We start from the raw sequence: 13,965 nt of genomic DNA, 5'->3' as shown, positions 1-13,965 counted from the left end.
ACCCGCTCGCAAGCGCTATGCACTCGCGAGCGGGTCAATGTTTGGCCACTGCGCATGCGCACGCCGGAGCCGACGTGCGCATGTGCGTGACTCGGCTAGCGACAGGTGCTCCGTCGCTCCGGGTCTCGCACCAAAAGGGGGCGGCTGTCGATTTTTATCAACAGCTCGCATAGTTTTGGAGGCGTGGCGGGGGGGGGGGGGCTGGCTTCACAAACAACGCCTGCCGTTTGTGGGCGGCCCCACTGACATCAGCGATGTCAGTGGGAGAGCTTCCGGCTCTATTAGAGCCGGTAGCTCTCTGGGGCTTGCGGCCACGAGACCCTACCACAAGGGTCTCGTCGCAAGCCCTGATAGTCGTGATGGTCTTGACCATCACGACCATCATCCTGGCCGCTCGCAATAGCTGTGGGTGGTCACCCAGAGCTATGTGAGCAGCCAGGAGGCCGCACAAAAAAAAAAAAAAAAACGCCCTGATTCAGAGCGTCCGTCTCTGAATCAGGTCCTAAGGTCCACAGTGTCAAATGGTCGATATAATCAAAAAGGTCAACAGTTTTTTTAATTTTAACCCTAATCCTTACCCTCTCCCTGGTTCTTAACCCTCCCCCTAGTGCCTAAAGGTGCGTATCCTCTACACGAGAGTGGAAAGACTGTACAATTACAACATTGTAATCGTTCATCATCCTGTGCAGTGGATAATGTGGACACACTGAACGATATGTACATCAGTGCAGGCACCCTCCCTCATCCCCGAACATGCACATCCTGTTGATATCGGCAGGTTAGGCAGTATGTTCTGGTGATGGCAGATGCCAACAACAACCAGCGGGAGCGCGCATCACTGGTCGTTGCTGGCATATTCACTGCACTATTAATGAACGATTGAACGATAACGATGTCGTAATCGTTCAATCCCTCATTTTCCTTGTGTAGTGGATACGCACCTTTACCCTAATTGCTCCCTTCCACAGCCTAACCCTCCTCCGAGTACCTAAACAATCATGAAAAACCATGTGTTGACCTTTTAACTGTCAACAATTTGCATCTCGGCCATCTGGTGTCGACCTATTGATTGTTCCCTAGATTGTAAGCTCCTAGGAGCAGGGTACCCTGATTTGGAACTACATATCCAAAAATGCCCTGCCACAGTTTTGCTGGAGTGCGCCAGTTTTGGGTGTGCTAAACCTGCCACACGTTGCCTACCTCTGCTCTATGTGACAATCACCTGACCACCCATACAGCCCTCTCCTAAAGGCAAATGTAGAAACATGTTTATTCTGTCTTCCTGTGCAGAACTGTGACTGCTTGTAATAACAGCACATGAACCAGAACATTTCTCTATTAGCAATAGCCTGCCGCGCATTACTTGTTTCTGTTTGCACAGGAACCTGCATTAGTGTAGAGGACACTGGGAACCTTCTAGGGCTGTAATTTGTGATTTTATGCTCACTGCATTCTAATTACACAAGACTACAGAGAACAGGGCTCAGCAAGCCGACGCACTTAATGCTTTATTTACAGGATTAATAGTTTACAGTACGAGTGCTAATATTTATTTAGATATATAATATATTAAATGATATCTCAAAATACAGGTTGAGTCTCCCATATCCAAAATGCTTGGGACCAGGGGTATTTTGGATAACGGAATATTCCGTATTTTGGAATAATTGCATATCATAATGAAATATCTTGGGAATGGGACCCAAATATACAGACAGAATGCATTTATGTGTTATATACACCTTATACACACAGCCTGTAGGTAATTTTATACTATATTTTTAATAATTTGTGTCTTAAACAAAGTTTGTGTACATTGAGCCATCAAAAATGTAAGGTCTCATTATCTTAGTCATGCCAAACTAATTCCGTATTTCGGAATATTTGGATATGGGAGACTTAACCTGTACAACAATAGCATTGGATGTACTGATGGAGAGGAATGGACATCTAGTACAGATTACAGCAGCATAAGGCCGCTACAGCCATCAGGGATACAGGCAGACCTGGAAAACAGCCCGTAGCAGGGAAGTACAACAATATTTGGTTCATCTCACCAAATCACAAACTTATTTTTTTTTATTTTAGTTATGGGTCAAGTCCCTCTTTGATTGGTTTCCTTGAGTTTCTCAAAACCCATAAATGTATTAGCACAGAACGACGTAAAAAAGCACAGAACAATGTGTGCAGTCATGTCGCTACTGCTGGGTACACACTGGTAGATTGGCTAATCAATTGATCGGCCAATATATCATCTGGCCGTCGGCCAGTGTGTACAGACGATATGTCTGTGAACGATGTCACTCAGCCGATGCCCATATATTGGAGCATCATGCTGTGTGTACGGGCGTCAGACGGAATCGGTATGTATGACTGCCGGAGGTGATGCCAGCAGTTTAAATCCAGACGCCTGCAGCCCGATGGGTGAAGATCCCAACAGCAGAGGTAAGTAGGCTATACCTACCCCTTTCCCCCCTTCCTAATCCTTCCTTAGGGGTGCCTAACCCTCACTTCTCCCCCTAGTTCCTAACCTACCCCCAGAGGTGCCTAAACCTGACACTCCCCTCCCCGCAGCTTAAACCTAACCCTCCCAGGGGGGGGGGTAGGCGGGATGCCTAACTCCCCCCCCCTTCCCCATGCCTGACCCTCCAGGGGGGGTGCCTAACCCTAAGTACCCCCGGGAGTTCCCCCCCCCCCTTCCTACCGCGGCTAAGAGGTCCCAACGCCACGCTTACCTTCGTTCGGTATGCCAGGTGGATAATGATAGGCATCAGGATTTCGAAGCCTATCATTAGTCCCATGCCGGGATTTTACAGTCGGGAAGCCGACCGCCGACTTGCTGACTACATACCGGTCAGATGACCGCCCATACACTTGCAGCAGAGGCGGCAAAGAGGGAGGGCGCAACACGCCCCCAGCCAGCAGCACCCGCGGCCAGAAGACAGATGATGGTTGTTCTTACACACTGAATAACCATCATCTGCAGATATATCTGTTGTGGTGCGTACACACAGTCAGATTTTCCTTCAGATCTGTACAATCACGATTTTAAAAATCGTTCATATCTGAACGAAAATCCGACATATCTGTCAGATGAACGATGAGCGTTCCCGCTTGTCAGATAACGATATCTGACATCTGATGTGTTTGCAGTTAGGTTTGGATGATTCCATTCATTTTAATGCAGTCAGAAAACGTTCAATCATTCATCTGACCGTGTGTATGCACCATAAGGTATGTACCCAGCTTTAGCGGGGAACTACGCGCATCTGCACTACAAATTGCTAAAAAACAAGAGATATGGTAAGAACTTACCTTTGTTATCTCTGTTTCTACGAAGTCCATAGGGTCCACAGGGTTGACCTTGGGGTATAGCTGGATCTGGATCCATGGGCACCACGCAGTTAAAGCTTTAGCTGCTCCCAGGATGCACTTGGGTCCGTCCTCCTCTATACCCCGCCCCCGAGCCACAGGCACCTCAGTTGGTAAGCAGCCCAGGCCGGAGGAGGAGACTAAACAGAGAGAAGGAAGACTGGAACACACAAGAAACCATACTCACAGAAATGGGAGACGGAAAACCGGTGACCAGCCACACAGCCCATTTGAAGCCAGGTGCGTCAGGGCCGGCGCCCTGTGGACCCTATGGACTTCGTAGAAACAGAGATAACAAAAGGTAAGTTCTTACCATATCTCTTGTTTTCTACTTCAGGGTCCATAGGGGGTCCACAGGGTTGACCATGGGGATGTCCCAAAGCAGTTCAACTAAGGGTGGGGACGCTCCTGTGCTGAAAGGAGCACCCGGCGCCCAAAGGATGCATCCTGAGAGGCAAAGGTGTCAAACGCATAGAACCTCAAAAACGTTTGAATTGAAGACCAAGTGGCCGCCTTACACAGCTGAACAGCGGAGGCGCCACGTCTAGCAGCCCAAGAGGGACCCACAGAACGAGTGGAATGAGTCTTAACAGAGGCTGGCACAGGTAAACCCTCCTGTGCATAAGCCTCACAAATAACGGAACGAAGCCAACGGGCTAACGTTTGTTTGTTGGCAGGCCAACCCCTCTTGTGAAAACCGAAGAGGATAAACAAGGAATCAGACTTCCTAACCGAAGCAGTCCGGTCCACATAGATTCTAAGCGCCCGGACCACATCTAAGGAAGTCTCACCAGCTGAAAGATCAGGGGACTGAAAAGCTGGCACAACAAGTTCCTGATTAATGTGGAACTTCGAGACCACTTTGGGCAAAAACTCAGGACGAGTGCGGAGCACTGCTCTGTCCTGGTGAAAAATCAGGAAAGGAGGGCGACAGGAAAGTGCCCCCAATTCAGACACCCTCCTGGCCGAAGCAATTGCCAGGAGAAAAACAGTCTTAAACGTCAGCCACTTGAGTTCCACCGACTCAAGAGGCTCAAACGGAGGACCCTGAAGGACCCGTAGAACCACCGCCAAGTCCCAAGGAGCCACAGGAGGCACGAAGGGAGGCTGGATCCTGAGAACACCCTGGAAAAAGGTGTGAACATCCGGCAGTATAGCAATCCGCCGTTGAAACCACACGGACAAGGCGGACACATGAACCTTCAGAGATGCAAGGCGTAAGCCGAGGTCCAATCCTGATTGAAGAAATTCTAAGATCCTAGAAACTCGGAACACCTGAGGATCATAATGTCTGGACTCACGCCACTGAAAGTAAGTGTGCCACACCCTGTGATAAATCCGTGCTGAAGCAGGCTTGCGTGTCCTGAGCATGTTACCAATAATCGAACTGGAGAAGCCCCGAGACCTCAAGACGGCTGTCTCAAGAGCCACGCCGTCAAAAACGGCCGACCCAGATCCGGGTAAAGGCAGGGCCCTTGAGACCACAGGTCCCGATGCTGAGAAAGAAGGTACGGAGCGTCGATGGAGAGGCTCCTGAGATCGGAGTACCAAGGACGTCTGGGCCACGCCGGAGCCACCAGCACGAGCATGCCGCCGTCCTGCTTGAATTTCCGCAGAACCCGAGGAAGCAGGGATATCGGAGGAAACAGATACGCCAGGTGAAACGCCCATTTTACCGATAGCGCGTCCACCAGACTTGCGCCTGCGTCTCGTCCTTGACCCGTAAACGGGCAACTTGTGATTGTGACGGGAGGCCATCAAGTCCAGCTCCGGCAGTCCCCACCTGTCCACGAGTAGCTGAAACGCCTCTGGGTGAAGCGACCATTCCCTGGGATGCACGTCATGACGGCTGAGGAAGTCCGCTTCCCAATTGAGGACTCCGGGGATGAAGACCGCCGAGATCGCTGGAATGTGACACTCCGCCCAAGTCAGGATGCGAGACACCTCCGACATCGCTGCCCGACTGCGAGTTCCTCCTTGGTGGTTGATATACGCCACCGTGGTGGCGTTGTCGGACTGCACCTGTACCGCCCTCCCGTGAAGAGCGGGACCGGACGACTGCAGGGCCCTGTATACTGCCCGCAGTTCCAGGATGTTGATGGGGAGAAGTGCTTCTTCCGCAGACCAACGACCCTGAAGTTACAATGAGCCAGTCACTGCCCCCCAACCCCGGAGACTGGCATCAGTCGTGAGCAGGACCCAGTCCGGGATCCAAAAGGGGCGCCCCTCGACCAGATGAGCTGTCTGAAGCCACCAAGCCAAAGATTGCCGAACCTCCGGGGACAACACCAGCACCTGAGAGCGGATCCGGTGAGGTAACCCGTTCCATTCCGATAGAATCAGCCACTGCAGGGGCCGGGAATGGAACTGGGCAAATTCCACCATGTCAAATGACGATACCATGGACCCCAGAACTCTCATAGCCGAATGGACCGACACGCGGCAACTGCTCAGGCAAATGTGTATCCGCAGCTGTAGGGAGGCGATCTTCTCTGGAGTCAGGAAGATCCTTTGCTGACGCGAATCCAGCAGGGCTCCCAAATGGACCATCCGCTGTGATGGAATCAGGGAGGACTTTTTCCAATTTATCAACCACCCGTGTGCTTGCAGGCAAGCGATCGTCAGGTGGAGATGTTGAAGCAGTACCTCCGGGGAGCTCGCCAGCAACAGGAGGTCGTCCAGATACGGCAGCAGCCGTACATTCTGGTTCCGAAGATGTGCGCCCATGACCGCCATAATCTTTGTGAACACCCTCGGTGCCGTGGAGAGACCAAAGGGTAGCGCCCGGAACTGATAGTGGTGTTGAAGGATAGCGAACCTCAGATACCGCTGGTGCGAAGGTGCTATCGGAACATGGAGGTAGGCGTCCTGGATATCCAGGGACACCATGTAATCCCGCGGTTCCATCGCCAGAATGATGGAACGTAACATTTCCATCCTGAACTTGGGAACTCTGAGGAATTTGTTCAGAGACTTCAAGTTGAGGATAGGGCGATGAGAACCATTGGGTTTCTGCACCAGAAACGGAGACGAATAATACCCCGTCCCTCGTTGTGATTGAGGAACGGGAACAATGACCCCTGCTTTCAGCAAGGACTCTATAGCCTCCTGAATCTGTAACGCCTTGGTCTTGTCCTGAGAAGGACTCGTGCAGAAAAACTGGTGGGGTGGTCTGTGCCGAAAAGACAGGGCGTACCCCTGGGAGACAACTTCTCGAACCCAGGCATCCGTGGTGGTATTGTGCCAGCACTGGGCAAATAGAAGAAGTCGGCCTCCCACTCTGAGGTCCCCCAGAGGGAGACCCGTCCCATCAGGCCGCAGGTTTATCTTCCTGCTTGGAAGAAGGGCGCCGAGCACTCCAGGCTTGCTTCTTGGGTTTAGAGGCAGTCTTACTCGCCGACTGTCTCGGGAAGGACTGACCTTTTGCCTTACCCTGAACCCGAAAGAAACGCAAAGCCGAACTCCGTACCTTAGCAGGCAGTGCCACCGAAGGGAGGAAAGCAGACTTGGATTTAGCCAGGGTATCCACTATTTTGTCCAAGTCCGGACCAAAAAGTAATTCCCCATTGAAAGGTAAGGCCTCCAGGCCTTTCTTTGAATCAGAGTCCGCTCTCCAGGACCGCAACCATAAGGATCGGCGGGCAGACACCGCTGCAGCCGATACCCACGAAGTCAGCAGACTAGCATCTAAAGAGGCTTCCCCAATGTAAGAAGCAGCGTCCCTCATCTGTCCCAACAACGCCCTCTGGACATCCGGAGCGTCGTCCGGGAGGGTATCTTCCAATGCATTGGCCCACCCCTCAATGGCCTTGGCCACCCAGGAGATGGCCATGGACGGTCGGGCCACCGCCCCGGAGAGGGAGTAAATAGACTTTAAGCAAGTCTCAACTTTCCTGTCCGTGGGATCCTTCAGCGAGGATATAGACGGTAATGGTAAGGTAGCGCCCCGAGTTAAACGGGTGACATGGGAATCCACCGCCGGTGGAGTTTCCCATTTTTTACAATGTGCCTCAGGGAAGGGATAATTAGAAGCCAACCGCTTCTGAGGAAGGAATCTCTTACTGGGCGCCTGCCAAGCTACCGCCATATGATCCGTCAACTGATCTGACAGGGGTAACACCGCAGAAGCCACCTTAGTTTTTTTTAAACAAGGATACTTCGACTTAGGAGCTGGTGCCTCATCCTCTATAAGAAGAATGGCTCGCACCGCCCTAACCAGTGCTCGCACATTAATGGACGACTTGGTATCCATTTCCTGGACAGAGGAGTCCGAGTCAGTGTCATCAGGGACCTCCCCATCATCTGAGGATCCCTCTGAGTCCGATACCTGAGCCACCCGCACCATGAGTGGGCGTTTTGCAACCCTAGAAGGCATGTCAGTCTGCAACATTGACTGAAAAGCCGAGGATGCAGCCGCCAAATTTTGCACGGAGTTGGAGAGCACATCCACCAAGGGTGGAGGAGTCGCCATAGGGGCCTGAAAAGGTACCACAGGCTGCTGCGGCACAGGGGAAGCCTGTATATACATAGGCAACCCCGTATATGGCCCCACAGACTGAGACCCAGGAGGACTCCGCAATAACTGCGGGACACCCGGGGAATGGGGGATGGTCGGCTGGGGTAACGCCCTAGTAGGGAGAGCAGTCGGGACGACAGACGGTCCGCAATAGACAACAGCACTTGAGAAAACATCGCCCACGGTGGTTCTTGCGTCAGAGAAGGTCTTGATGGGCCAGGAGCAACCTGGCACCGACTACACAGGCCATCCTGTGACAAATCCTCCCTATCCACTCCTGCAGAACAGCGTCAGCAGGAGGCAAACACCAGAGCCACTAAGCGCTCAACCTCCTCGTCTGACATGACAGAATATATTATATAGACAAAAATATATCTGGCAACAGGGCAGAAGTAAACGCACTCACCGGTGTGCTGAACAACAGCCCACAATATGGCACTGTGTAGCACACAACTGTATGTGACGAACTTCACAAATACCTGATTTATATAAGTGAGGTCTGTAGAAACGCCCCTCCCCCACACACCTGTAGGGCTTGTAGGAGAAGTAAAGGGATAGGTATATGCTGACAGTAAGCGGAAAATAAGCACAGACAGGCAGCACTAGCAAAAGTCACATACCATGCAGAGAAGATACACTCACTGCACCTTTCCACTACAATCAACCTGCCCAGATTCAGTGTCTGGGAGGGCTATAGTGCTGTGTACGCTGTCCTTAAATCGGGGGAGAGGTACAAAGGGGGACCGGTCCGCTTGCTCCCTGAGATCTGCGTTGCCACAGAGAAAATAGCCACCAGAGACCTCAGAGGAGGAGTGGCCGAAGAGTCTGCAGTTCAGCGACGCCAGACTACGTGCTGAAAGGCGCGCTGAGCTTAGGGGAGGAGCCGCAAGACAGGGAAGGCTTCCTCCCCTGGCTAGCCTATTAACCCCAGGGCTTGCCGGCTTCCCGCTTGCCAATATATCCCTGGTGGTCTAGTGGTCCCACGGGGTATTCCTCCTCAGAGGGGGAGCCCGCCACCACCGCTAGCAGCCCCTGGTCTGTCCCCTAGGACCGGGGCAAAGGACTGCATTTGCAGGCAATACCCGCGAGCCGCCGCTAATCGGCGACTCGCGGCTTACCTTATCCCCGGCGACTCCGGCAGCAGTCCAGGGAGGTACCCAGAGTCCGGCTAGTACGGACTCTGGCCTCCCGCCGCGATCCCCAGTGCAGTACTGGCATCACGGCGCCAGCGGGGAAGGGGAGCGGCAGCGTGGGCGTCTGCATAGACAGCCCGTTGCTGCCACACTAGAGAGCCTCTGTTTAAAAAATCTAACAGGCTCTTTTTTTTTTTTTTTTAAATAAAAAGCTTTTGGGGGCTGCTCCTGCAGCCCCCCTGCGCAGGTGATCTGACTCCGGCCGGGCACCAACTCAAACTGAGGTGCCTGTGGCTCGGGGGCGGGGTATAGAGGAGGACGGACCCAAGTGCATCCTGGGAGCAGCTAAAGCTTTAACTGCGTGCTGCCCATGGATCCAGATCCAGCTATACCCCAAGGTCAACCCTGTGGACCCCCTATGGACCCTGAAGTAGAAAGGGAGAGTTAAGCAGGTGTAGGGGGTTCTATAACGGGATGTGGTTATACCCTCTCTAACAGCCTTGGAATAGGCCTACAAGTGAGATCACTTTGCACTGAAGTACAAATCGATATTTCACTTCTGGACATTGGATTATATAAAGATAAGGAGATGGATCCCGGCGGTCAGGATGCCGCCGGTCAGAATACAGACAGCGGCATCCCAACAGTGAGAATCCCGACTCCCTTAAGGTAACTACCCTAAACCATCCTCCCCGATACCTAAATCTAACCTCCCCCTCCCCCTCCCCTCACCCTAAACCTCCCCACCTTAGTACCTAACCATAACCATCCCCCTAGTGCCTAACCCTAAACCTAACCCACCCCCGATACTTACCTTCGGGATGCCGGCAGTCGCATTTCTGGAGTCGGGATCTCGATGCTGTTGAGATTACGGCGCCGGTATTTCGACCGTCGGCATCCTGCACGCCGGATGCCGACTACATCCCGTTTATATGATGAAAGGCCTCAAAGTAGTAGAATGATTACTGTTTCCACTGTGCTCCTTTTCACATTTATACATCAATACACAGTGATTTATTAGAGAATACATAATGTATTTTTTTGTGAATTTAAATAACAATTGTAAAAAGTTACCAAAGAGTTTGTAGTTATGTATTGTACTCCAGTTACTTTAATATTGGATATGTGTTTACTATGTACATATGGGTTACTGATGAGCACACCAAAGTAGTGAAAGGGGATTTCTAGTGGTATTCATGGTCCACTGTACAGAATGTGATGTAGATTTCTTTTACTGGGAAATCTCCAAACACTATGGGCGTACACGTTTATACGTTCCCAATGTCTGTCTGTAAGAAGCAATTTGCTGCCAGAATCATACACTCGGGGCAGAAAAGGATAACCCGGCTTAGGTGGGAGCACGGGCGTTGTGTGCCCCCAGCCACCCTCTCTGTTACCACCTATAGGCTATTATCTCGGCTAACGTTCAGACGGACTCCTCCTGTTCCCCGCCCCCAACTCTCCTCCTCCCCCTGCTCTGGGGGAAACTTGGGGTCTCCGGTGTCAGTGTCCCGTTACCAGCACACACCCCCTTCTCGCCCATTAATGAACAGACGATAGAAAGGAGCGGGGATGTTTCCACGTCTGCAGCTCTTTCTAGCCAGGGACATGGAAGGTGAGGGGGACTCCAGGGACAGACCTGCAGCTATCAGGCACCAGGTGCTCCCGGTCATTGACACTGACTGAGCCTGTATACAGAGCTCATTACTATAACATGGCGGGGAGGGGACTCTATATACTACTACACTGTACATTGAAGTGGCAAGGCTCTATATAATAGCATCAGTCACTGGACAGCTGGTCACAGATGCTGTAATAAACGGGAAACAGGATATCACCCTTACTAGCGGAGCCCCTAAAGGCTATTTTCCGATTCAGTTCCTGTGCCCAGTGGTAAATGGAGACCGCTTATTGTAATGAGGCGATTCCACATAGTGCCTCTATACAGCAGCCAACGACCTGGCTGACATCTCACTTCTACACAGCTCCCCACTACCCGACATGGCACTTCTGCACAGCTCCCCACTACCCGACATGGTACTTCTACACAGCTCCCCACTACCTGACATGGCACTTCTACACAGCTCCTCCGTACCTGACATGGTGTACAGCTCCCCACTACCCGACATGGCACTTCTACCCAGCTCCCCACTACCCGATATGGCACATCTACACAGCTCCCCACTACCTGACATGGTGCACAGCTCCCCACTAACCGACATGGCACTTCTACACAGCTCCTCCGTACCTGACAAGGTGCACAGCTCCCCACTACCTGACACGTCACTTCTACACATTGGTTGGTGAAACCAACCTGACATGGTGCCTACATATACAGTAGCTACTCACTACCTGGCTGACATGACGCTTCTACTCAGCTCCCCACTACCTAACATGGCGCTCCTACATAGCTACTCACAACCCGACATGGTGCTCCTACATAGTGCCTCTGCCACCTACCCCAAGTATACCTCTGCACTGTTCATTCTAGCACCCTACACCTTGTCACAACCTATGCACTTCCTCTTTCCTGCCTGGTGTATTGCTCTCTGCTCTGGTGCTTCTAGTACACTCAGCTGATGCAACAAACTGAGTTACAGACCAGAGTGTGTTAGAAGCACCAGAATAGAGAGCGATACCCCAGACATGAAAAAAGAACTGCTCGGCTTGTTACAGGGGAAGTGTGCTAGAATGAACACTACATCTGCTCTATCCCTCCCCGTGTGCTCCTCTGACCCTGGCGTCACTCCCATTCCCAAATATGTCTTTAGTCCCTCCCCATGGCTGGAAGTAGCATGGACAAACAGAGGTAAGACTGTGTTCATAACCACATAAACCTAAAATCATAATCATTTATCACTTTGACTTTCTCCATTTAAAGGGTTGTCTATAGCCCTGCTATGAGGCGCATGTCAGTACTGTTGGGGGTCGTCATAGCGTGTGCTTACTCTGGGCACCAGCGCTCTCTGATCCACCAGGTGGGCTGTCTGGGGACCCTGCCTGTTTCAGCTGTACTGGGCCCCACATCTTCTGATGGCAGCCCTGCTACTACTGTGCATAAAACAAGCTAGGGCACTACTACTGTATGGTGCATTTTATGGGGCACAAAGTGAACGATCACTATGGCGAGAGGGGTCTCTAAAAGCATTGGGGAGGCGGAGGCTCTTCATAATAATGCCAAGGCACCCACAAAGTTCTGGCTACGCCCCTGAGGCGCCCCTAATTGAGTGGACCAATACATTTGATAAATCCCCTTATTCCACTATCTATTATGTTAACCAAAGCTGTATAATGTGTAGCAGCCTGTGACATTCCCCAGACCAGCATCCTGTAACCGAGCCAGCGGGCCCCCAGCTACAGTGCCCCGTCCCCTGCTGCTCTCTCACCTCCAGGTCCACCCACACCATACGCTGCTCCATGCTGTCTGCCATACTGCTGCTGCCAACCTGGGGTCGTCCTGCTGTCACCCAGCCATACACTGCCCGGGACACTAATCCGCTCCAGCCCCTGCTCGCAGAGAGCATCACCCTGCGCCCAGTTACAGAGCCGCCGCTGCTGCTATGGTGACACCGAGTCCGGGAAGCAGCAGCAGCAGCAACATGCTGTGCACTTCCGGTATCCTCGCGGCTGCTCCTCCCTCCCTAGTGCTATTGTATACAGTCACTGGCTGCTGCTGGGCGCACACGGAACTCCGCCAAGCAGATACTAATTATAGACACGCCCCACCCCATGGTTGATTGGATGCTGTCAGACTGGATTGTCATATATTCATCGGCTCGGCTCTGTTGAGCGGCGCTAGTAACGTGTGCTAGGAATAGCCACCGGTGTGGTTACCATCGATGGTAAAATAGCAAGTGACCATCGATGGTAACCAACTATGCAACAGATGACCATCGATGGTTTCACCAGTAGATAAGCATTCGCCATTCTTTAACTGACAGGCCTGTGGGCCAATCAGAATCGGGGGCGGGGGCTTCGCGTGGGTCAGGGGTGGAGCTATGCTCCATGTCCAGCATCTAGTTAAAGGATAGAAAAAAATATATATATTTGGTTGTGCTGTTACAACGATGGAGGGAAACCAGGGCCGTAACTAGGGTAGTGTGACCAGTGCCATGGCACAGGGCACCACAGGGCAGGGCGCGCTGTTTGGGTTAGTCAGTTTTCCTGTTTATTATCATTCTCACTTGTAGGTTTGTCTTTTTTTATCCCCAGCATCTCCTGGCCTCCCCTATCTCTTTCCTGGCCCTTTCCCATGAGACCATGGCCATTTATCAGGTGCATTATCTTATATCCCTATTTAAAAAATGGGGGGGTTTCGGCACTTAGGGATACCATCTGGTTCTCCCCATTCGATGGTAAAAACATTCAACATCTGCCATAAACCATTGATTATGAATCATCGATGGTCGATGGCCATCCCTATAGTGTGCACCTGTGCCTGACGTAGACGAGCCGCAAATAGCGAGCAATCGCCGGGCTGCCAGTCTGTCTTCCAGGCTGGTGACAAGCGGAACATAGGGGGAGATCAGACGTAACAAAGCTTCCAAAGAGGACAAGTGAAGAAGCCTATAGCAACCAATCAGCTGTTAGCTTTCATTTATTTTGTTCTTTCTATAAAATGATCACTAGAATATTATTTATAAGGGCGACATCTCCACCCGTGCTCTGTGGAAGTTTGGATACTGTACGACGGCCACATACAGGTCTATTTATTAAGACCCCTTTGAAATTAAGATTTTCTAATGCTGTATGAAAATCTTCCTTCAGGCTGTTTATTACAAACCAAAAAAATCTGTGCAGCTGGTTATCCGGCACCTGAGCCATGATGAATGGACAGCCTGCACTTGGGGGCCTTGGGCTTTCACACTCACCCCACAATATATAAATAAATAGTTTAGCATCACATGTTATAGCTATTGCTGTGGAAGAGCTAGAGATGCAAAT

The 13,965-nt window shown here is 51.6% G+C and overlaps 1 protein-coding gene across 1 annotated transcript in view; it reads right to left on the bottom strand.

Annotated features, from left to right (window-relative positions):
- Positions 1-12,697, bottom strand: part of REXO2 (RNA exonuclease 2) — a 28,013-nt gene extending 15,316 nt beyond the window's left edge. Inside the window, exon 1 of the mRNA XM_088458730.1 lies at positions 12,408-12,697. Coding sequence (XP_088314856.1) covers positions 12,408-12,545 — 138 coding nt within the window. The 5' untranslated portion in view covers positions 12,546-12,697. The remainder of the gene's footprint in view (positions 1-12,407) is intronic.
- Between the last annotated feature and the right edge of the window lie 1,268 nt (positions 12,698-13,965).

Source organism: Taudactylus pleione, unplaced genomic scaffold, assembly GCF_031769625.1.
Source record: "Taudactylus pleione unplaced genomic scaffold, aTauple2 ptg000848l, whole genome shotgun sequence".
Taxonomy (NCBI): Eukaryota; Metazoa; Chordata; class Amphibia; order Anura; family Myobatrachidae; genus Taudactylus; species Taudactylus pleione.
This window is presented reverse-complemented; position numbering and strand designations above follow the sequence as displayed.